Source organism: Nyctibius grandis, chromosome 3 (genome assembly GCF_013368605.1).
Source record: "Nyctibius grandis isolate bNycGra1 chromosome 3, bNycGra1.pri, whole genome shotgun sequence".
NCBI lineage: Eukaryota > Metazoa > Chordata > Aves > Nyctibiiformes > Nyctibiidae > Nyctibius > Nyctibius grandis.
Genome location: NC_090660.1, coordinates 105764579 through 105789248, shown reverse-complemented (window position 1 = coordinate 105789248; position 24670 = coordinate 105764579). Strand labels below are relative to the sequence as shown.

General features: G+C 39.3%; 1 protein-coding gene across 8 annotated transcripts in view; it reads right to left on the bottom strand.

Moving 5' to 3' along the window:
* Positions 1-24670, bottom strand: part of EFR3A (EFR3 homolog A) — a 79933-nt gene that overhangs the window by 21062 nt on the left and 34201 nt on the right. For 7 of the 8 annotated variants that reach the window (XM_068396561.1, XM_068396558.1, XM_068396562.1 and 4 more), the window contains 7 exons: positions 22432-22581; positions 15684-15821; positions 10698-10776; positions 9646-9781; positions 7897-8061; positions 2852-2963; positions 917-968 (listed from right to left, as the gene is read on the bottom strand). In XM_068396561.1, coding sequence (XP_068252662.1) covers positions 917-968; positions 2852-2963; positions 7897-8061; positions 9646-9781; positions 10698-10776; positions 15684-15821; positions 22432-22581 — 832 coding nt within the window. The remainder of the gene's footprint in view (positions 1-916; positions 969-2851; positions 2964-7896; positions 8062-9645; positions 9782-10697; positions 10777-15683; positions 15822-22431; positions 22582-24670) is intronic. The other variant, XM_068396560.1, reaches the window with a different exon arrangement.

Genomic DNA, 24670 nt, shown 5'->3' with positions numbered 1-24670 from the left:
AATTCCAACAGAGAATTTTCCATTTCAGGCTCTGAGCTGCTCATATATGGTACTGAGTACGCTCATGTGAAGAAAAAAAAAAAAAAAGAGAGAAATCAGGGCCTATATGTACATCTTAAACATTTATGGATACTACTTTATTGCAAAAAAGGAAGCAAGCAGCAAACATCACTTTCTTAGAAACCTGGTACCATGGCGTTGTTTTTTCTTTTTTTAAACTAATGCTACCACTGACTTGCCTCATTCAATTACTTTCATTTAAAGCAAGCTCTGTAAGTACATAAGGAAAAACTAAATATTTATATAACATACACAATTTAAATATTAATCAGCTGAACATTTGCAGCAGAAATGTTTAAAATTTACTGTCCCTTAAAATGGAGGTTACCAGAATATTACAATCTCAAAACAGTTGAAAAATATATTTGTGATAAAATAGTTAATTATACCTTACAAGAAATTTGGGAAATACTAGGAAGGAAAGAACAATGGTGCCTGAGGCTCTAAGGGCTTGGAGACAGGCATATCCATTCCTACAGTTTGGAAAGTATTAGCCATTCTACTAATTACAGCTTTTCTGGTGTCAGAGACAAAAGTGATTTCACTTTCATGTTGCTAGCATTGCCGGCAGAACTAGTCAACTCAGCCTACTCTCTGATGTTCTTTTGGATCTGCAGGTACAATTATAACTGATAATCACTAAAGCACTCTAAGAGATGGAGGAATATTTCTTGAGCTGCTTGTAATGTAAGTTGGGAAAGTGCTGCCACAATTTCACCCAGTAGAACTACAGATCTAAGCAATATGTTTCATTTCATAATACAGAGTTGTAATACTGTACTTCTATGCAGAAACATATACATAAAGTGAAACATTGTCTGCTTATCACATAATATACTGAACACAGAAGGCTTACCATAAGTAAAGATCTCAACAACATGATTTGAATCCTCCTAGTTCCCAAATCTCTACAATTGGAAAAAAGTTGAAAATTAGCATCTTTGCATATCTTCAAAATATTACTCTACTCCAGACATCATTCTAACAACTGCATTTTTGACATGTGAATACAGCAGTCTTGGAAGGGATGGTGGATGGCCACAAATAAGGGTAAAATATCTCCAAATGAGGTGAAATAACTAAATGTTTTTGAAAGGGACATTTATAGGAAGGCTTAAAAAACAAAGCGCATACAATTGAAAAAACAGCAAGTGATGTATTTGAAGCAGATCTAAATCTTCATGTTTCATTCAGAAATCTCTTTGTATCTGAAATGTTCAATCGCTACATGCTTGACTTGATTTTCACAAGCATCAATGCTCAGAATTTCTTCTGAATTAAAATGTAATTGAGTCTTTTAAGAAACCAGGACATTTCTTGTTTAAGTCAGACTCCAAAATTTTGAGACTGAAAAAGTGTTATCTGCAAAATCAGCAAGAAAAAATGAGAGAACTCTCAGTTTTCAGATCACAGGAAGGTACACGGAACACCACTTAACCTGTTCTTCATCCGTTTGCATTTTCCATCTGCTGGTACTAAAAGAAGTTAAATATCTATTGGTATAGTCACATATGCACTGCTCTTGCAAGATCTTACAAGTTAAAAGTGCACTTGGAATAAATTGCTCCATTCAAAGAGACTCTTTCAAGAAAGTAAAAAAGGTACAAACCCTTTTCTCAACCAAATAGCATAAGGAAAGAGCAAGTCTCTTCACAAAATATGGCCACTCTATAATGGTGGAAACTTCCACCTTCATGGGCCATAATCCTGGCTATATCCAGTAGGCAGCATCATTTACATGTCTTGTCTAGCAGAGACCAAATTTTCAGGTAAGTAATGTAAGACTGTATCAGCAGTCAGAAAGCCTGCTTCAACCAGAATGACATATGTGAATCATAGTACTCAGTCCCATGTTTACGAAGAAACTCATAAAGGAAAATTGTACAGTTAAAAAACAAACAAAAAGAACACAAACCAACTGGTAATCCAAGTACAGAATTCTAAATGGATCCAAATTTCAAATACCTTCTGAATGAGTGGTAACTGCCTGGCACAGACAGATTTCTGTCTCCCATGGAATAGCGTCTCATACTCCAGGGACCCAATACTATCTGAAAAGCTACCAAGAAGCCAGGAGAATGACTTCCTACTTAAGCTAGCAGGTGATCAGACATATGTGGTACAAAGTACCCATGCATACCTGGAAAGAATAGCTGCAACCTTTCCAGTGACTTTCCCCAAACTAAGGAAAAGCAGCCTTTAAACATAGTTATTCGTGTTACAGGGAAAAATATTCCTTCAGCATATGGTAGCTTTTCATTTATGGCGTTATTACAGGAGTCTGCCCACCTATAGCTTTTTCCTATTTCTAAATAAGGAAAATCTAAACCAAAACAAATTCACTGGGATTTCTGCAGTTTATTTCTTAATCTTAAATCAGCTTGTACAGAATGAAGAAAAAACAAAAGCCATTTGTAAATTACACAGGTATTTGAAAAAATGTAGTCTTAGTTCAGTTTCCCTCATTCATAAAACACACATATAAGAAGTGATGAAACTAGCCACCATTAAGTAGATAACTTCAGAAACATTTGTATAGATGTGGAGAACAGAAATGTTTTAGTGCAAAATAAGTTGCATTCCAATCAGGTATTTTCTGTCACTAATGTGTCCGGAGATTGATTTCATACTGCTGACACTGTGCTTGCCTTGATTCCGCACGGCATTTAATACAGCCCCTAATGAGTGAGGATTTACATTTCACTTTTCTTATTTTTTTCACTTCTTAATTTATCAGGATACCAAAATCTAAATTTTTAATTAGAAATCTAAAAATGTGGGATATACAAACCCAAGGTGACTGGTATCCAGTGACTGTGAAGTCCCCAAAACAGGTACTTTTCCCATAATGAACATCATAATCTCTGATCTCTGGTAATCTGGGAGATTGCTTCCAAAAAATCCTAAATAAAAATGGAATGAAATCACAGAAGGAAAGACATATAGGGCCCTTCTCTTTATAAGAAAAGCCTTATAAATACAAGGAATACATTTACAAGGTCAAAATAGATAAAGAATAAAATTATAATTATCTCAGGGCATAATACTTAAACGTTCATTTCTGCTGAATGACTTTACAGAGTCTTTTCATGACACTCACTTCCTTCTTTGAATCCTAAAACTTTCTAATTTTATCCTCCTCTAAATATATAATTTAAAAGTTAAATATGTGACATCTGTTAATTTGTAACTAGTGAGGAATTGGAAGCGTTTCTCATGGAACGCAGCAGTGTTCCTTTTGTATGTTCTTAATTCACCATTAAATATTACAGGTGTGCGAACAGAAATCTCAGCAGCGTAGAAGTATTGTAAGACCAATACCTAGAGACTGCTGAGGGGAGCAGTTCCAGTGCTGGCACGATCAGCAGCAGAGCGCTCTAGCACGGTGCACAGGGGGTTTCCTGAGCCAGGGGAACCTCAGGGGAGCGGAGACCCACCAGGAGCCTGCAGCTTGCGCAACAGCAGCTGAGGACACCTGGATGGGGCCAGGAGCAACAGTGGCCAAGCCTCCCCCCCACCTATGAAAGAAGCCTCTGGGGATCGCTGCGACCAGGGTGTGGCGTGGCAGTTCATGCAGAAACGGCGCTGTAACTCTGCTGACTCAACCAGGGAGCAACGGTATCCACCCAGCAGAAGGCCTTGGCCTCTCTTAAGCTCTGCACCCACCATGACTGACACAGCTTCCCAGACAGAGCTCCGGTGGGAACACGCTGCCACCCAGGTGTCCGGCTGCAGTGTCTGCCCTGCTCTGACACCAGCACTGGCCAGCAGCACTGAGCACACCTGTGGGAGGTGCGTCCAGGTAGAGGAACTCCTCCACTTGGTGATTGAGCTCCAGGAGGAGCTGAGTGGGTTGAGGAGCATCAGGGAGTGTGAAAGGGAGAGAAAGAGACTACTGGAACCACAACCTACCACCCCTGGGACAGGCCTGACAGGCAGATGGGGCACATGATACAGAGGATTCCCTACCTGCTCCCCACCGGGCAGAACACAGTGAGTTAAGGGATAGGGGGCATGGCAACAAGCTCCTCTCTGGAGCAGCAGGCGTGTCTCCTCCATAATTACCCCACCTTCCCAGGTACCCTTGCGTACATAATAGGTACGAGGCTCTGCAAGTGGAACCGAACAACAACGGGGATGACGGAGGTGACACCAAGGTTAAGTCGGCCTAAGCCCTGTGTCAAAACTGCTTCCATAAATAAAAGATGACAGGTCATTGTCATAGGAGACTCTCTCCTGAAGGGAACAGAAGGCCCAACAGGCTGACCAGACCCACTTCTTAGGGAAGTCTGCTGCCTCCCTGGGGCCTGGGTTAAAGATGTGATGGGAAAACTTCCTACCCTGGTACAGCCCTCGGATTATTATCCATTATTGATTTTTCATGCAGACAACGATGAAGTTGCAATAAGAAGTCCAAGGGCAATCAAGAGAGACTTCAGGGCCTTGGGATGACTGCTTAAGGGATCAGGAGCACAAGCAGTGTTCTCCTCTATCCTTCCAGTTGCAGGGAATGATGAGGGAAGAAACAGGAAGAGCCAGCAGATCAATACCTGTCTCCGAGCCTGGTGTCACCAGCAGAATTTCAGTTTTTTTGATCACGGGTTGGTCTACACAACACCAGGCCTGCTGGCAACAGATGGGGTGCACCTGTCTTAAAGGGGGAAAAGTATCTGTGCGCAGGACTTAGTAGGGCTCATTGAAAGAGCTTTAAACTAGATTTGAAGGTGGAAAGGGATAAAACCAGCCTCGCTAGAGATAAGCCTGGGGGCAGCATGCCAGTGTTTGAGGGATGGTGTGCTAGCGAGGTCCTTCAGTCTGCTCCACGATGTGCTGAGTACACTGGAGCACGTTTGAAATGTCTCTATTCTAATTCATGCAGCATGACAAATAACCAAGAGGAGCCAGAAGCCTTGGTCCAGTCCCAGAGCCACGACATCATTGGCATAAGCAAAACCTGGTGGGATAAGTCCTGTGAGTGGTGTGCCGTGATGGGACGGTTATAGGCTCCTCAGGAGGGACAGGCAGGGCAGGCGAGGGGGGGTGGTGGCACTATATGTAAGAGAAGGGTTGGACTGCGTGGCGCTTGCAGCTGGCAACAACATGGTTGAGAGCCTCTGGGTGAGGATGAAGGGGAAAGCAAATGAAGCAGATGTTGTTGTGGGAGTCTACTATCGACCACCCAGTTAGGATGAGGACACCGATAACCCTTAATTCCTAGTAGAATAATTTATCTCTAGATCAGCTGCCATTGTCCTTATGGGCAGATTTTAACTTCCCAAAGACATCAAGAGTATATATCATGCAGTGGACACAAACAGGTCCACGAAATTTCTGAAGCATGTTGAAGATAACTTCTTGGTGCAGGTACTAAGGGAGTTGACTAGAAAAGATTTGTTGTTTGTAAACAGAGAGGGACTCATGGGCGAAATGGTGATTGGTGGCTGTCCTGGTCACAGTGACCAAGAAGTAGCTGAGTTTCAAATCATTGGCGATAGGAGAAAAACTGCCAGCAAAACTTCAACCCTAGATATGGGGAGCAGACTTCAGGCTGCTGAAGGAGCTAGCTAGTAAGGTCCCCCAGGGAATCTGCTTTTGAAAGCATTTGGGTCCATGAATGCAGATTGCTTTTTAAGAGCCATCTCTTAAGAGCACAGGAACAGGCAATTCCAAAGTGTCGGAAGTCAAGCAAGTGGGGTAGAAGGCTGGCTTGGCTGAGCAGGGATCTTCTAGAACTTAGGTGGAAAAGGAAAGTGCATGGACATTGGAAGCAAGGACAGGCAACACGTGAGTACTACAGAGATGCTCTTCGGCACTGTAGGGAAAAAATTTGTGCAGCCAAAGCTCGATTAGAGTTCTAACTGGCCAGCACTGTGATGGTCAACAAAAAGAGCTTTTTCAAATATGTTAATAGCAAAAGGAGGATGAGACATAACATTGGTCTGTTGCTTGATGAGGTCAGTCACCTCATGAATAGGAACGTCGACAAAGGGGAGAGTTAAATGGCTTCTTCATCTCTGTCTTCAACAGTGATGATGGGCTCTGCAATCCCTGGAGCCCTTTGTTGGAAGACCACAACTGGGGGGATGATAAACTTCCAGCTGACTCTGAACTTGTACAACACTTGCTGCTCCAGCTGCATGTGCTTAAGTCTATGGGGCCCAATGGGATTCATCCCAGGGTACTGAAAGAGTTGGCCAATGTCATCATGGGACCTGTCTCCATTATTTTTACATTAAGTTTGCTGACGATACTAAACCAGGAGAAGCTGTGGACTCCCTCAAGGGTAGAGAGGCCTATCCAGATCTCTCTGTAAGACTAGAGAGCTGGGCAATCACCAACCGTATAAAATTTAACAAGAGTAAGTGCCAGATTCTGCACCTGGGATGGGGTAATCTTGGTTATACATACAAGTTGGGGGACAAGAGGCTGGAGAGCAGCTCCATGAAAAGAGATCTGGGGGTATGGGTTGATGGCAAGTTGAATATGAGTCAACATTGTGCCCTGGCAGCTAAAAGGGCCAGCTTTGGCCTGGGGTGCACCAAGCACACCATGGCTAGCTGGGTGAGAGAGGGGATTGTCCTACTCTACACTGCACTGGTGCGGCCCCACCTCAAGTACTGTGTGCAGTTTTGGGTGTCTCAATATAAGAACGACATCAAACTGTTCGAGTGTGTCCAGAGGAGGGTGACCAAGATGGTGAAGAGTCTGGAGGGCAAGACTTACTAGGAGCGGCTGAGGTCACTTGGTTTGTTCAGCTGGGAGAAGAGAAGAGCTGCAGTCTACAACTTCCTCAAGGTGGGCAGTGGAGGGGGAGGTGCTGATCTCCTCTCTCTGGTGACCAGTGATAGGACATGAAGAAATGGAATGAAGCTGCATCAGGGGGAGTTCAGACTGGACATTAGGAAAAGGTTCGTCACTGGGAGGGTGGTCAGTCACCGGAACAGGCTCCCCAGGGAAGTGGTTATGGCACCAAGCCTGTCAGAGTTCAAGGAGTGTCTGGACAACGCTCTTAGTCATACGGTTTAGTTTTAGGTAGTCCTGTGAGGAGCAGGGAGTTGGACTCGATGATCCTGATGGGCCCTTTCCAACTTGAGATATTCTGTTCTATTGCTGTAAAATAGTATAAATGTAACTTTGATAGAAAGAAGCTTTACTTTAAAAGGCTGGGTTGTGGGTTTGGGGGATTTTTTTTTGGCGGGGAGGGGGAGTTGACATTTTAACTTGGAGTTTTACTATAATGGTGAGAAATAATCTACTACATATTTGCTACTGCTCTAGAAAGCTTCAAGGCATAAGCAAAGGTACAGATCAGTGAACAGCATTTAAGTTACATTCCCCCTTGTTCTTTAAGTAAAGGAATACACATCATAAATGCACTGCCATATATAATATGACTACCATAAAGAGAAAATCTGAAAAAGGGGGAGAGGTTATTTTAATGAAATCATTTACAGAAATTGTTGCTCTCATTTTCAGCACTGTGCTTAAAAGTACTTCAGTTCAGTCGTGGCAGCACAACCAGCCATTAGGTGTCATTGTCACCACTATGTTTAACATTGGTTTCTGCAAATTTTCAAGTGGTACCTACTAAAACATATTACTGTACGTGATTGCTTGCAAAACGATTTTCATAAAAGGACTAACATTAGTTCTGTACCAAAGGTAAAGACTGACGTCTATATTTCAAGTGAGCCTCAGATTTAGAAGCAAGTACAATCAGAGATACCACACTTGCCATTTTTCCTTTTTGATTCAAGCTGGTTTAACACCATCTCATTGAGGGAGGGAGAGAAGCGGAGGAATTTTAAGTGAGCCTATGTGACTGTCATTACTCACCAATTGTTTGAATAATAGCATTCTGGACAATCCTCTCATCACTCTCCTTGGAGCTTGTGCTGAAAGTGGCACTTCCTGCTGAACTGCGCCTGTCACCCAGCTCAAAGTCAACACTGATGCGCAAGTGCTTCAACAGGGTATTAAAAACCTCCAGAACTGTTGGGCCTGGAAACAACACATAACAATGATTGCACCTGTCAAGGGAAAGATGCCTTAAGAAAATGAAAACTAACCTTTTCAATCCCTTTTCAGAAGAAATCAGATGAAGCTGAAAAGAACAAGTGAAACACACTGAAGGATACGGCCTAGGGATAAACTTTTGAAACGTGCCTACACTCTGATATTTTAGAAATTATTTTGGAATCAGGAAATGCAGTCAAGTTACTCTCAAGTTGCATGAGGTCTGGCTGGGGTGGAGTTAACTTTCTTCTTAGCAGCTGGGGTGCTGCTGTGCTTTGGATTTGTGACTAAAACAGTGTTGACAACATACCAGTGTTTTGGCTGTTGCTGAAAAGCGCTAACAAGCGTCAAGGCTTTTTCTTTTTCCCACTCTGTCCCTACAGAGAACAGGCTGCGGTGTGCAAGAAACTGGGACGAGACACAGACAGGGACAGCTGACCCAAACTGACCAAAGGGATATTCCATGCCATGCTCAGCATGTCATGTTCAGCAATAAAAGCTCAAGGAAAGGGGGAGGAAGAAGGGGACATCTGTTCGTATGGCATTTGTCTTCCCAAGTAACTGTTATGCGTGCTGAGGCCCTGCTTTCCAGGAAGCAGCTAAACATCCCCCTGTCAATGGGAAGTACTGAATAAATTCCTTTGCTTTCCTTGTGCATGCAGCTTTTGCTTCACCTATTAAACTGTCTTTATTTTGATCCATGAGACTTCTCACCTTCTTTCTACCTTGTCCTGTAGGAAAGGCAAGTGAGCAAATGGCTGTTGGCCGGAGTCAACCCACCACACAAAGTTTACATAGAAAATAGGAGTGGTTACCGAAATTAAGCATTGACAGTGGGTTAAACCGCAGGTACTTGCACCTGAATTTCAGTTATTTCAAAACCTGATACTAAAATCCAGTTCTATATATTGGATCAAATAATGAGCTCTTTTCATAATGTGGTAAAAGACTTCACAAGTCTATGCATGCAGGTCGGTCTTGTATAAAGAAAAAGGAGAGGCTCAAACTCAAGCTAATGAAGAAAAGAGATAATGTTTCAGCAGGAGACCAAAGAAAAAACAGCAGAAGATATGTGTGTGCACACATCTTCATAACTACTCTTATTTCAGGGAACTATGCTACATTAAATGACACAATTCACCTTATTTCAGTTGCTTCACAGTTACTAAGATTAAATTTCTCAAAGATCATTCTACTCTTGGCTCCCATATTACTGCTCATCTCAGAGCAGCTGTATCACAAAGCAACAGCTTTTTGTAGTCACACACAGCTCTCTCCGACTTTGTCACTTTTTACCAAGCAGAAATTCCCACCTTTCACAAGGCTGTAAAAATACATCTACTCATTTTTTCAATGCAAAGGATTAAAAAGCAATCAAACAACCAAGTATGTATAACTAATTGTAAACTGAGTAGGATTTCAAGCATTTTTATCAGCACACAGAAGAAAAAATTAATACAAAACTTCCTGAAAAGATACGCTTTCATTCAGTCTGAGAACAAAGCAAATATCAGCACCACCTTTCAGATCTATCCTTTGACTTGATGCTGTTAATTTAAGAAGACTTACCTATTGATCCTTTAGCTGCTATTGCAACTGCTTCCAAAAGAACCTGAATAATGCCAGCACGAACTCGTGGTGAGTCCCTTTTGCGAACATCAAGGTGTCCAAGAATTTCTTGTATTACATGATGGGAATATTGTGCCTATTAAAAAACAAGCAAACAAAAAAAAAAGATTCACCTGTGACTAATAACAATAAACTCCTACACTATTCAGCTATAGTCATGACCATGTTCCCATTCTGCAACATTGTTACTCACAAATTTATCTAAATTTCAATCAATTCATGATTAAATATGGGTTAAAAAAAACCTACCATGACAGATGAAGCCACACAGGTGCACTATACAAAAGTTTACAGTATTAAAATATCCAGGAACATCTACAAGAACAGAGGAAGTGTGAAGTGGTACTTCATTCAGCTAATTGGAGCTCAAGGACTTCAGCTGGTCTTACAGAAAAGAGTCATTGATACAAATGCTGAGAAAACTCAGCTTTCTCCCACAATCCTGGAATTTCATGACTTTATGTTTTGCGTGTCTGTGCTTGACGCATCCAAGAACCAGACTTCGATCATGTTTACAACAGACAATAAAGGTTGCCCGCTAGTAAAAATCAATTAGCACAACACAGATGCTTGTGAAGTTGGTTTCTTGGGTTGTAAAAGCAGTATAGCTGTATTGGCATGGAGACACGATCAACTTGAGAGATTTATTTATCAAGCACAATGTCAGATCAGTATGGCTATCCTGCTCCTTGTTCTGGAGCTTGCTGAGGGACCTTCACACTACCTTCCATAGAGAATCCCTTAATATCTTTCTTTCTTCTGGAAGTGTACATTAATTGAAAATAAATCAGATAACCTCTGATCATAAATTACAATCAGTTTATTATTCAAAAAGTTTAAAGAATAAGGCTAAGGAGTTATGGAAAGGGATCTTCTGGATTCTTTGACTTCAACTACTGTCTTATCATTATCACGGTGAGGTAAGCATTTAACCCCGTTTCATGTGCTTGAAACATATATGCAAGGAAAACAAACTCTAAAGAAAATCCTACCTGTATAGAATACATGATGATTTTGAAGCAGGAAACAGCAAATTCATTGGGATCCCATAGTCTATGATGGTCTAAATGCCTGTAAACAAAAATTAATAGACCTGAAATAATGACATTCCACAGATATAATAAATGGCATCTTGCAGTTTTCTCAAACTTCACCTCAAAGGATTATTTCCTTACATAAGGCTTCTAAACAATGACTTATTAACTAGGTGAGAAAACTAGAACTTCAGAAAAGCATTTGTTTTCAAGGTTTAGGATGTGATCACAAAACATCTGGCTGTGGCAGAAATTCCTGATCTTCTAGTTTCAGGACCTAGGGAACCTAGTCATACCAAAGATACGCAGTTAAGAACATACTGTTTCCATACAAGGTGCATGCATAAAAATGGTTGTGACATTATATGCTTATTTACATGAAAGAGACACACTGAAGAGGATGGTTACAACACCTTGGCAAACTTCTACCCTAAATAAGATAAAGAATTTGTTTTGAATCAGGAGTTACAAAATAATTATGGCTGAATGTTATATCCAGAATAGAGAACCTAAGAACTATTGTAATTTTCACAGTGGTTTCATTAATAATATATATGGAAAACAAAAAAAGCTACTCTTTGTGTATATGCTCCTTTATCAATCTGAACCATTTCAACACTTTCTGCAAGAAATATCAAAACAGAATCAGAATGATAAATGCATCAGTTTCTCTTTAAATGGGATAGGAACCACCAATGAAAATCTCTGTCAGTTTCAAGCAAAGACAGGAAATTCTGTGTATGTGCTGTGCTGAAAGCTATGAATAGGGCACACATCAAATTTTCCAAAAAGGAGATCTGAGTACCTGGAAAAGCATGACAAAAATAAATGCATTTTTAAATCTAAAAGATTGATGCAAGTAATTTGGGATGCCTTTTAACTGGAATGGTTTAGGTAAAAGAAAAAAAAACACAAAATAAACAAAACAAACCTCAAAACCCACAAAAAACTTTCTTACAGAACCTGAATTTAGGTAGTGTTTCTAAATAGGTATCTCAGCTACAGAATCACTACTAGTCTGTCTTTCTCAGCTTCAAATAACAAACTTGAAAGCGTACAGGCCTGATTGGATGCTTTAACTTACTTTGCCTAGAATCTGGAGGTCTCCATTAACTCACTGGCCAGCTGCTACCAGCCTAGTGACCTAGCTGAGTACACAGGGCTCCTTCAAGGTTGATTAAACCAGCTCACATAAAGCCACTCTCTCCTGTGCCCTAAATTATCTTGCAGTCCATTGCAGAGCTTAAAAAGACATACTGCCATTTTGAAACATTACATACCTTTAATAGAAACCCCTACAGGAAAGAATTTCAGGAATTTTAAAGGTGTTTGTCTGCCAAGATAACAGCATATTTGCATTACTAAATATTAAACTGGACTACCTGTTGGGGATAGCTGCCTTTCTTGTGCACATGCCAAACACACAGGTATATTTAATCCTGTTTTGGGGTAGAAAGACAAACAAAATTACCTCTTTAAATCCTTCAGGGCTTAGCAGCTCACAGTATATTTATTCATATCTTCCTTCTCCCTAATATCATTCCAGTACAGTCCATCATTTCTTGTACATGATAGCTTATTTTAGCTAACCTATTTTCTTTTTGTCTCATCAAATACAAAATCATACTCTCCACTATCTTCTCTTGACTGGAACTGATCCTTTAATCTTTCAGGGTAGCGTACGTTCTCTCTTACCCTTGACAGTTCCTCTTTATCTGCCCCAAAGATCCATTCGGGCAGATTACGGTCAACTACATCTGATATCAAGGGTTTTTTTAAAAACCTTTCCTCTCCAAACAAGACATATCGTTTGTTTTTTTTTTCCAGAAAGGCAAAGTATTAGCTGCTTCAGGTAGCTGAACTGATGACAGCCTAGATTAATGCTTTGTGTAATAGCTCAATGGGCAGCATAGTTTGTATACTGGAATATTCCTCCTAAGAAAAGGAGTATTAGATTTCTGTAGGTGATATATTTTACTTGTCATAATGCAGGCAGTGTATTCAATGTAGTTTTGTTTTTGTAAAAGACAGTAAACGGTATTTTTAGCATGGTACATTTAGTTTAGTTAAAATCAAGTCACGTCTTGCCTAATTTTTTTTCCTATTACATTTCTTTTAATAAAGAATATCCAAGTAAGATTGCAAAACATTTTACTGCTGGATTAACAAACGCCAAACTCTGCCTTCCATTAAGATCTGCAGCATATGTAGCAAATGTGCACAATTAGATTCCTCAAATTAAAAGGAACAGCAGAACCAATGGTGCAAACTACTGCTTGACGGAGTGAGAGTCACTAATGGTCCCTGAATTCACTCACGTTGTCACACATACACGCAGTCCCTACAATACAAAATGATAAATTGATACTGATGATTAGAAAGCAGAACTGAGGCACGTATGTGAATATATAAAATAATCTTCTCATGCTCATGTTCGCTGAAAGAATATTAAACACCAGTCTTTTGATATTCAAAACCCCTGCATAGATGATGTGATAACTCACAAGAATGGAAATACAGCGAGATGAATAGGGTGTAACTAGTTATACTTCGAAAGTTGTTTATGTATTTACTAGATTTCTGTATCCCTCCAAACTGGCCTAATCTATTCACCTTTGCAAATTCATGCTAAGTAAGTCTAAATAGCTTGTGACTGTTGACATCAAATACAAATTTTTTTCATATCATACTAATATAAAATTTTTCATTAAGTAGTTTGCCAGACTGATCTGTCAGATCTCATTAAAAATGAGAATTTGAGTTTCTAGCTACTGCATGTAGACACTTATAACCATGGAGATTTTCTGCCAAAGGCAAGTAGAATTAAGGTCAATCCATACCCATACCAGGATACTGACTTCAGATATCAGCTATCTTCATTATATTTAAATCCCTCAATTGTTGAATGTACTCAGCCGCATGATGCAAGGAGCACTATTCTCTGTTTTGCAAGGAAGTGATAGCATGTTAACTGATATTCCAATGCCACATGAAGCAAACCTTCAAGCAGGGAACTGAACCTGCATTTTCAGTGTTAGCACTGTAATAAGCAGCCTTACCTTTATTTCCAGAGCTTTTTTAGAAGCTGTGAAATCGTTGAAAACTGTTAGGAGAAACAGTTTTCTAATCAAGTATACATAAACTGAGTCAGGTTTTTCAATCAGATAAAGTGCAATGGACTCACTATCTCAAACTTTCATTCTACCAGTTCTGCTCATTCACAAAATGAAGCTGATTAGATAAAGCATTCCCATTTTTGTTAGGAAAAACAGCTCGGAAATTGCATTTTCTGGATCAGTTATTTATAAATAGATGAATTTATTTGGCAATTCTTCCTCAAAATGGAACACAAAAATGGTGCCCACAAAGACTCTGTATTCATAGAAGAGAGAATATATTCTGAGTAACTGGTCATTATCTACTGACTTCAGCGCACAAATGCAGCGTGGGGCACGTGGAGGTGCACAAAGACTTAAGTGGTTCCTTAGCATCATAGTGAGTAAGAAAATAAATTAAGCTGGAAATAACACTTTGAATACATAAAGCTTTGGATCTGCCCCAGGAAATGCAGGTGTGACACCTTCTCAGATCCCAAACCAAGCACTAACTCTACTCTAGGGAACAAGGAATTATTTGTAGGAAACTTCCCTGATACTGAAATGATTCAAAAGACTGAAGTAACTGCACATGCTGATAAAGTTTTGAGATAAGCCCATAAAAGGAACTTAAAACTGGTAAGAAAGCAGCTGCAATGTAGTTCCAAGTAGCCCATCCAGACTGTTTAGTACCTAAATGTTCACTCTAGTGGCAGGTTATTTTGGAGGAATGCAAATTTTAAAAGTATGAAAGGATGAAAATTTGTTAATAAAACACTCAACTTTGCAACAGTTGAACTCCTATCAGGTTCGTATAATAGGTACACATGGTAAGATAATCGCACAGTTCTTTGCAGTTAATGCTTTTGGGTAAAAAACAATGCATTACAAACATTTTCTGCCCTTAGCACCAACCCTATCTGCTTTTTGCATTCCTGCTCTTACTTAATAGTAGTAACTTGAAAATGGCTTTCGATAGCTCGAAAGTCTTTCAGCGTATGAAAGGAATATTTAGTCTTGGTGGGAACAAGGCCATCTAAGAGAAGATATTCCCGTAACAGGTGGGTATCTTGAAAATCTACCACAAGGAGCAAACATCATCACCAGGAAAAGCCAGGGTTTGGAATCAGTACCACTGAGTCTAGAGCTTCCTGCAAGGATTTCTCCTGAGAATATGCCTACTTTGTAGACACTAGCAGAAGTGAAAGAAGCAGATTTAAGTTACCTCAATGCTTGTAGCTTTTTTCACATCATATTTTTTAAGGAAGCAACTGGGGCAATGCAGAGAACTGAAAAACACTGGACTTGATAGTTAATACATCAGCTATAACTCGTACTGGGTGCATTTGTGTATAATATGCATACTGAGTGCACATCTGCCATTCACTAGTAAATGAGCTGTTAAAGACATTCCTCACAGAATATCAAAACAGGTCTTGGAAGAAAACTGCAAGAAAGTAGAAATCTTTACATATTAATCTGGGCACAGCATTCCTTTGGGCTACTTGTATTTTACTTGGCTTGTCTCTTCACTGACTGCAGCAGTCATCTATGGGCCATTAATGTCTTCAACAAACAGTTTCACATTCAAAAGAAAAGCCATCTGAGGCAACAACCCATCCAAATCATTATATTGCACTTCTAAAATTAGTAAAATGGGACACACATTTCTCCATAACTATCTTGAAGTTAACAAAGAGGTGAGATTAAAGGAGGGGCAATTTTTTGAAGAAACACAAATAACTGTTAGTAGAATCCTTTGGGTTGAAAACAAGGGAGGAATGTAATGCAACATAGAGGATGAAATAAAAAAAAATTTCTTAAGACCTTCCATGAATTTTCAACTTACGCAAAAACTGGTCTGACAGCATTATTCATGTTTCCATAGGTTGCTCGTCCTAGTAGTTCCCTGAAACAATTTTCGGCCAGCACAGCAGGATTTTCCTCTTTCTCTCCTCCTGTAGGAGAGGATGGAGGGCCTGTTCTGCTGAAATAAGACAAATATACATTGATTTTACTACTGATTAATATTAATCTTCCTTACTGTGCACAGCCTTAGTTCTACAATGTTCATGAGTCACACTCTTGATTCTAGGCAAGAACTGTAACTCAAATATGCATCAAACCAGAATTCTGAATAAAATATTTTATTCTTTTACAGCAGGACTATAGATCTTCATCTGTCCGCTCAGTACTGACCAATGTATTAGTAAATACGTATGTGGAAAAAACAATGACTGTTAATACCGATTTGGCTTGTTAACCACTGCATTTTGACAAACTATTACCCATTACTAACAACGAATGAAGGCCATGAAACCATGCAAAAAGTTAGGCAGAATCTTAGTTATTTTGTTCAGACTAATGATCTCATTCACCTGCCCACTACTGAATCCACTGTGTGGGCAAGTGTTAAACAAAACTCCAATACTTCTGCAGAAACAGATGGATTGTGAGTTGAAAAAAAGTCTGATTGAACTAATTAGAACATTATCACCCACGTAGTTACCTCTAACTAGATAGCGTACAAGTTAGTCACCTTCTAACTGACTGTCCCCCAACATTACTATGGAGAGGACTGTACGAGGTGTCCCTGCCCAGGCACTGGCAGGGGGCTGCAGGGTGCCCCTGTGGGGGAGGCCGGGGCTGCCCCGTGCCAGGCACGCAGAGACCCCCCCTGCAGCCCGGGGAGGGCCCCACGCCGCAGCAGGGGGGTATTTCCTGCAGGAGCTGCGGCCGTGGAGAGCCCAGGCGGGAGCAGGGTGTCCCTGAAGGGCTGCAGCCGGGGAAGGGCCCGCGCTGGAGCAGGGAGACGGGTGAGGAGGGAGGAGCTGCCCGGAGGGGCTGGGAGGGACTGACCGCAGCCCCCATCCCCACCCCTGCGCCCCTCGGGGGAGAGGGGTCGGGGGTGAAGGGGTGAAGGTGGGCCTGGGAAGAAGGGGTGGGGGACAGGGAGGAAGGCGTTCTAGTTTTTACCTTTGTTTCTCACCATTGACCTCTATTTTTAATTGGCATTAAGTTAAACTACTTTTCCCCAAGCTGTCTGTTTTGCCTGTGATGGTAACTGACAAGTGATCTCCCTGTCTTCATCTTGACCCATGAGCTTCCTCATCCTATTTTCTCCCCCATCCTGTTGTGGGGGAGGGAAGTGAAAGAATGGCTGTGTGGAAGTTCGGCTTTCAGCCAGGGCTAACGCACCACAAGGACTGAAAAGATAAGCATAATATCGATTATAATGTCTGTATCAATACATACAAACCTCTAATTGTCAACCTTATTAAAACACAACAATTTGTCAACTGTTTTTTTGCCATGTAGTATACTTCACCTCCATGATACTATTGGGCAACTGGACTCCCATATTTATTACATAGTATGCTACTAAAAATTTGGAGGGTGAATAAAAACATCTTTTATATTTGGAAATATATTTTTAAGATGTAGATATTGATGTTAATTTCCACATACTATATTTATAAACGTGGCCCTTGTTGAAGCAAGATTCTTCTTTCCCTAAAAACACTACTCTGAAAAAGAAACATAGCAACTGATTTCTTGGGTCAGAAACTAATAACAACAAAAAAATACAGACTGTCAAACTTTGCATCAGATAAATACACCATGAAGAGTGTTAAACTGCATAAGTTTTGCTGAGAAATTTGTCCTTTAACAAGATTACAGTTATTTCAATCATAGAAATGTACTACTGATAGTAAAGAACAATAAAAAATGACAACACGATGGGAAGGAGAGGAAAAAAGCAATCGGTAGGGGAAGAATTTATTACGACCACAGCTACTATTTCTTCAGGTGCTAAAATACGCCCATAAATGACTTAATGAAAAATAAAAATCCTTTTAAATTAAGAAGGAATTAAAATCAGCATTTAAATATCAACTTCATTTGATATGGAAATTTTAACTTATGACTTCATAAATCTTGCAGTCCAAAGCAGGGCTTTAATTTTTTATACTAATGACCAAACTTCTGTAAAGTTCAAATACTGCTATTTACACTTTTTTTCTTTTCTCTTGGTGACTGGGAGTTAGCCGACTACTTAAAACCAACATGGTACAAAAAGAGAGTAAAAGTACTGAATTAAAGACAGAATCCAGACACAACAGAAGCAAAACTATAGAAACCACACACTGTTTTAGACAAACTAAAACCTACTGAGGCCTGAACTCTACCCCTGAGCTTTGAAGGTCCTGTCCTCACCCTGGAATAACTGTAAACAGTGACAAGTAGAGCCTCTCTAGAAGAGTTTCCAGTTTCCCAGTTCTCATTTTTGATGCAGGCCTTGGTAATGTTTTTTTGGTTGATTTTTTGGGTTGTGGTGTTTTTTTGTTTTTTGTTTTCTTTTTTTGTTTGTTTGTTTGTTTTTTCCCTTTGCCTAAAGTCACCTCCTTTTCAGCACACAGACACCTGAATATATTAATGTATATTAATAGCATTTGAAACGTATTTCTGAATTTAAGTGCTTCACACATCATACCATTAAGCTGTTACTAATATTTCATTTAAATTGAGCAGTTGAGAGGTGGGAGATTGAGGAAGAAAGAAAGAAAACAGTTCCACCTAAGGTGCAATATTACTTATTCAGAAGTACTGTAGCTATTGGTGGCAAGCACTTTTTTTTTGTTTGTTTGTTTTTTTACACAAAACACATTATAGAAACTTAAGTGAGGATTCATTCACCTACATTAACATTATGCAACTATGCATTAGATTTTAGACTACAGAAATGAGTACAATAAAACCTTGATCATATTCAGTTCAGTTCTGCAGTACAAGCTCATGTATTAAGTATGTTTAAAAGTGTTGACTAAGAGCATCAGCTTTAGTTAATGTTCACTCTTCATCACCATAAAACCATAGCTTTAGAGGATTATAAAAAGTCAAATACTGAAACGCCACAGGTCAAATGAACACGTTAACATCACAGTTGTAATATCTTCTGAGAGCAAAAGATCTTCTAGTGTTTCAAGACTACTGCCATCTAAAAAGTTGCTATATAAAAATCCTGTTGCCTCTGGTAACATCAGTGTTTCAGAAGTTACCGTAACATTGCTAGCTTGTCAGATTTTAATAATAAAAAAGCCCCAGGTGCCCTGCTAGATAAGTAAGGAGAAGTAGTTTTACAAATGCACAATGATTAGAATTTTAAAAGGCATTATAATTTGTATATAATCCACCATGAGTACCACTAAACCGCAGCTTTATCCAACTGCTGTGCCCCTCAATCTCCCTATTTTTTTTCTAGTGCTGCCTAGACTCTGATGCAGACAGATGGGCACCCTTCTCAGCACAGAGAAAGTACAAATGACAGTGCAGGATTGTCATTCCCATTGCTGTTTTGACACAGATTCCCTAGAACGCAGCATCATTACAAAGGTGGGTGGATGGGGGGAAAAAGAAAGCAGGCTGCTGAACACACAGAGCTAGTCTATCTGGGAGAATTCTAGTCGAAATGTAGTATCTTTTAAATGTTTGTATATGCAACCCCACAGAAGGTGACTTCTCAGCATTGCTTGGAGACTTATTTTAGAATAGGTTGAATGAATAAATTGCAATCCAGTCGTCTTAGTCTAAAACATTAGTCTGACTGCATCAGAATGTCCAAAATTATCTCCTGTTGTCTGTAAGAATCACATTTTTATTTTGAAGTTTAACAGCACCTGCCTCTGAGTATTTCTCACTAAGTGTTTCTTGGCCTTATCAGATGAAAGACAATTAATATAAAACTACTCTTAACTTTTTAGTTTTAAAGGAAAGCTTTGTACAGCCTCTCAAGTTTCTAAATTCAAATAAGCAACTCATACTCATTTTGTTTCACTGACTTGGTTTCTAAACAAAGATCAGAAAACCTCTTGACAAATCCAACTGCAACACTTAAAAAAAAAAATATTACTGCTGTTCTTCTGCATCCAGACTTTCTCTACTACCACAAGTCCAGACGAGTGAAACACAGAATGCGTTTTGCAATGAAATGGGCAAGAACTACTCCCTTTAACTGTTCCACCAGCTTTCTTGTGAGTAATCTCTCTCAGAAAAGGTGGCAACAAGGAACTAGAAGGAGGGATGTTTTGCAGTACAGCAGTTTCCATAGCAAACATCTAATCAGAGGCTTAAACTGGCTCAGAGCGACTCAACATTTCATGCATGAGACTTCTTTAATACCACAAAACCAGGATTGGCCAAAAAATATGATGGGACATGTAAAGCAAGACTTAACCACTACTTTTGAGCGGAGTAGCTACAGGAATGTTTGACTATAATTCACTCACCCTGAGAAAGAAATACATTCTAATCTACCTCTGAAACAGAATTTATACAAAGGTTACAGATATATTAGAAGGATTTGGAGTCAAGTCTACAACGAACACTAGGATGTCCTTCTGCCTTAAATAAGGCTGGCACTTGCAGTTACCATGAAGAGTATGTTACAAACTAAGTGATTTTCCAATTTCATACACCCTTTCCCCATTTTAGAGATGCACATAAATTGACATACACGATTGACTCTTCTGGATTTTCTTCTAGAAGAAACCTGAAGGAGGGAGAGTCTTTCAGGCAATCCTTATCCTACACTGAAGTATGCATGGCAATTATTTTGTAATACAGAACTGTAGTAAGTACAACTAAGAAAAAAAGATCTGATTTTCAGAATATGTTACACTTGCAAATTTGTCTGATAGTTACATTAACTAGGTGTGTTCTGTATTCAGGTATACAGACAAATAATGACATCCACAAATAAAATTATCTTTTAAAAATGTTGTTTAAATATTAAATTCTTATGTCCTAAAAGTGTCTCGGCTGACATATACTCAGAAGAATCTTGAATTAAGCTATTAAGGTTCCACAAGTAAAAATTACAGTCATCTTCAAGGTAAGCTTTACCTATGTATATTTCAGCTTTAACCAAAAATAGTTATTTTCTATGGACTTAAGTTGGGGGTATTTTCTGGAATTTCTGCTCTTTCTCAAATAATGTTTTGATTCCATCTGCCAGAACAATATGCTTCTTACTCCTCTTCAAGGTGCCTCTGTTTGTGCTCCACAAATATGAAGTTACATATAAAACAAGATGAGAAATTCTCTGTAACGTTATTTAAGGCCAGCAGATCAACAATACATAAATATTGTTTTCAGCTTTTCTGTCATATGTGTATCATACAAGGCCCCTACTTGCCACTTGGAAATCATTAGTCTTTTTTTCTGTTGAATATGCATTATAGAAAAAGTTTCAGGCAGTCACTTCAGATATTTAATTAACAGTTCCTTTTTGACCGATTTGTTTTTCTACCACCACTGTTGCATTGCTCAACAAATGACAAAAATTAGTCCTGCAGTATATATAAACTGATCTGCTTTAGGTGGTTGATGCAAATCCTATTTGAGTCAATTTTTCCATCAGTAGTTAGTTTAATTTTGCTATATAAAGGAAAGTATATGCTCGAGGGAGCTGTAAAGAGTAACCTGCCTCTAGAAGCCCTGTAGGAGCCAGTAAAGGCTAACTAGGCTCTCCTTGTTCAAACAGCAGTTTCAGAAACATTTGTCTCTAACTCAGATCACTCTTCAGATGTAAAATCCAAGTGGATATTTCTGTACATGCATGTGGGCCCTCAGTTATATGCAGTAAATAGATAAAGCATGGACAGATAGACAACTATTGATTTTAGTCATTTAGTCTGAAAATTTGCTTTAGAGAAGAGACAGGTACCCACAGTCAGAAATAAAAGAAAGATAAGGCTGAGGAATGGGAAAAAACCTAAACAAAGACCAACAAACTAAAAAAGAGAAACAGGACAGATTGAGCAAGCCGAGTGTCACATGAAAGTATGGTGTCATAGGAAGGCTGGTGAGCCTACTTACCAAGCAAGTTTTGAAGCAGCTAGGGCTGGACGTGAAAAACATTTAAGCTTATTTGCACAGCTGACATTGGTTGTACGGAAATTTCTCAGTGCTAGCAATAAACACTTTTTACACCTACACAGTGTTTAGCCACAAATACAGACACGGACAAAAAAAAGTGACTTTTCTATTGTAAGGTGACTGGCACATCCTCAACATTAACTATCACATAGGTCTTTTTTGAAGGCACACCTGGCAGGTAATATGCTTAGGAGCCACTGAAAGCCAAAAGAGAGAAGGGTGTCTACATATGAAGAAATTTTAAATCCTCACTTTAAGTACTGTTGCAGACAGGACAGGCCGTTGTTACTAATGGCTAAATGGGAATTAAACCCTCAATTTTTAACAAATACAACTAGCAAAACCTGTGCTTAATAATCTCCCTATCTGACATAAGAAAACAAAGAGTTTACAATTTTTAAGAAGTCTAAACATGGCTATACAATTTCTGGAGTAATTTTTAGACTGACAGAATCTAGAACAAGTGAAATGCAGGAAGCTGAAAAGACTTAAGAAACATTAAAAGCAGTTAAGCAGAGCTGTGCAATCCATTTCAAGGAGACTCAGCAAGTAAACGTCATTAGTTACTTCCAATTACAAGAAAAGAAAAAGTTATCTACAATAAAAACTGAGCCTAAAGATTGCTTAAAAAAAATGCCAGCGACCAGGAAGAAAAATACCTCTCAATATCTTCTATTTTCTGCATATTAAACAGTAATGATGGTACTATCTTGTCCATGTGCTGAGGTTCCCATATAGTTGCTCGAAGTTCATCATTAACTGTTTTTCGAACCACTCCCTGAATGCCCCTGATTCCAGCAATTCGGATCCTAAGGAAGGAAAAAAGGAATTACTGTAAAGGAGAAACACAGCACCTTCCAGTATGGCTGTTTACCTATTAGGCAGTAGTAATTACATAATTCCATTAGGTTCTCACAAGCAGTAATTTGGAAATTTGGCCAATTCATTAAGGTTGCCCGTATTGCCTTTGAATGCCTTTATAACTCATAAGGAAGCTGACAAAACAAAACAACTGAACAGAAGATGATCTGTAAGGATAATACCGCCACTGATCAATGAATACTCAAACTGTGTATACCACCTGCAAAAGAAAGTCACATGGGTAAAAAAACACCAACTCTATGCAATTTACTACCCATCAGTGGAAACTGTGCACAACCTCAAGCTATTCCAGTGCTGAAGAAAAATGTCATGAAGTTATGACAGTGAAGCTGAAGCAGTATCTACCACAGTCTTGTGATTGTCCTTAAAAGTTGTAATTAAGGCTGTGGATTAATCGTAACAGATCTTTAAAGACTTGTGCAAGATTCACAAGATGGAAAGCAAAGGATAATTCTGTCGACTTAAGCCTGATGCACAAAAGGTGAGACTCAGTTTTAGACTCAGAAGCCTACATTACCTGACTACGTCTGTAAATCACGTTCAAGCTCCCATTCAAGCCAGTCAGCTCAGTGGAACCTCAAGCTATGCAGGTGAACAGCAACTCCAGATGTCTGTTTTAGGATGGGCTGAATTACTCCCTAGCCCTCACCAACAGTATCAGCTACTTGTGATGTCTGCATTTAGAACTGTCATCTGTAGTCATAGCTCATCTGTTTTGTTGAATTACCTCAGTACCTACAGTAAATTGGTACACCAGCTCCAAGAATTACTGCTGTTCATGAAGTTCTCTTTCAAAAGAGATACATTCTAACAGTCTAGGATCATGGGAAAAAGTCACATTACATTTGGTTAACCTGAATAAAAAATTAGTTCTCATGGGGGAAAAAGGCCACACTTCTGTGTACTGGAGTACTGTTAGCACTAATTTCATGTTCTCACTATTGTACAGGAAGTTGAAAAAAATGAACGTTTAAGTACTGAGGAAGGTGTAGCATCAAATTTCACCACATACAGGAAAGGTTTCATTCCTCTAAAGGCGGCTCAGATAGGTATTAAAGCAGAGATTACATTTAAATCAAGGTCATGTATAGTCTTATGTCACTAGGACGAAATTCCTTCCTGTCTAAGGGTACATCAACATTGCAAACTGAAGCACAGATAACAGTGCAGGCTGACAATTTGAAGAGCAAAATATTAGCATAGTTCTCTTACTCTGACAGCTTTGAGGTATTTTACTTTGGGGTATCCTTATGAGTGATAGATCATACTTGACAGATGAATCAGGGATGTACTAGTCTCCTAATTCATTCCCTGTTCTAGTTCATTACTAAGATTACCTCTCATTTGCAAGGGGCAATGAAGGTGAAAGTAGTACTAAAAATCCAGAGCTAAGCTTCATATCCTAACCTCTTATTGAATGTTTTATGGTAAGTAAGCAGTTTAACATTTCTGCTTTAGTTTCACTAAGCTTAAAAAGGCAAAATCTCAAAAAGCTCATTAAAACATTTATGAGCACTATTTGCAACCATCAGCTTCAGGTAAATATACTGTACCTGATAGAATCCCAAGTTATGAGGTAGTTGCATGATACACTGGCTTCACTAGTGCCACCTGCTTAGGAAGTTTCCATCCCTTTTGCCCTATGGTTCCTAAGTATGATTTACCATTTGTTCAGTTCTTCCCCAAACAATTCACAGGGTCATCCTGTAAAACCATTCACTGGAATAATTATCCTAAAGGGAAAGGGGGTGGGAGCAGGGGGAAAAGCACAGGAGAAGCAGGCAGATTTAATCCTAACCCCTAACCCTGTACGTAGCAGAACCCTACGTACAGCAATGGGGCAACAAATAAGATGGCAGCAAATTACCAAAAATAAGGAGGAATGAACTGGAAGATTAAAGGAGGAATGAATTTGTTGCGTTTTTTTTCCTAAGTGATATAGACAGAAAATACAGTTCACAGATTTTTGAAACTTCAAACTTTTAAGAAAAATCCTTATGCACTGCAGCTAACATA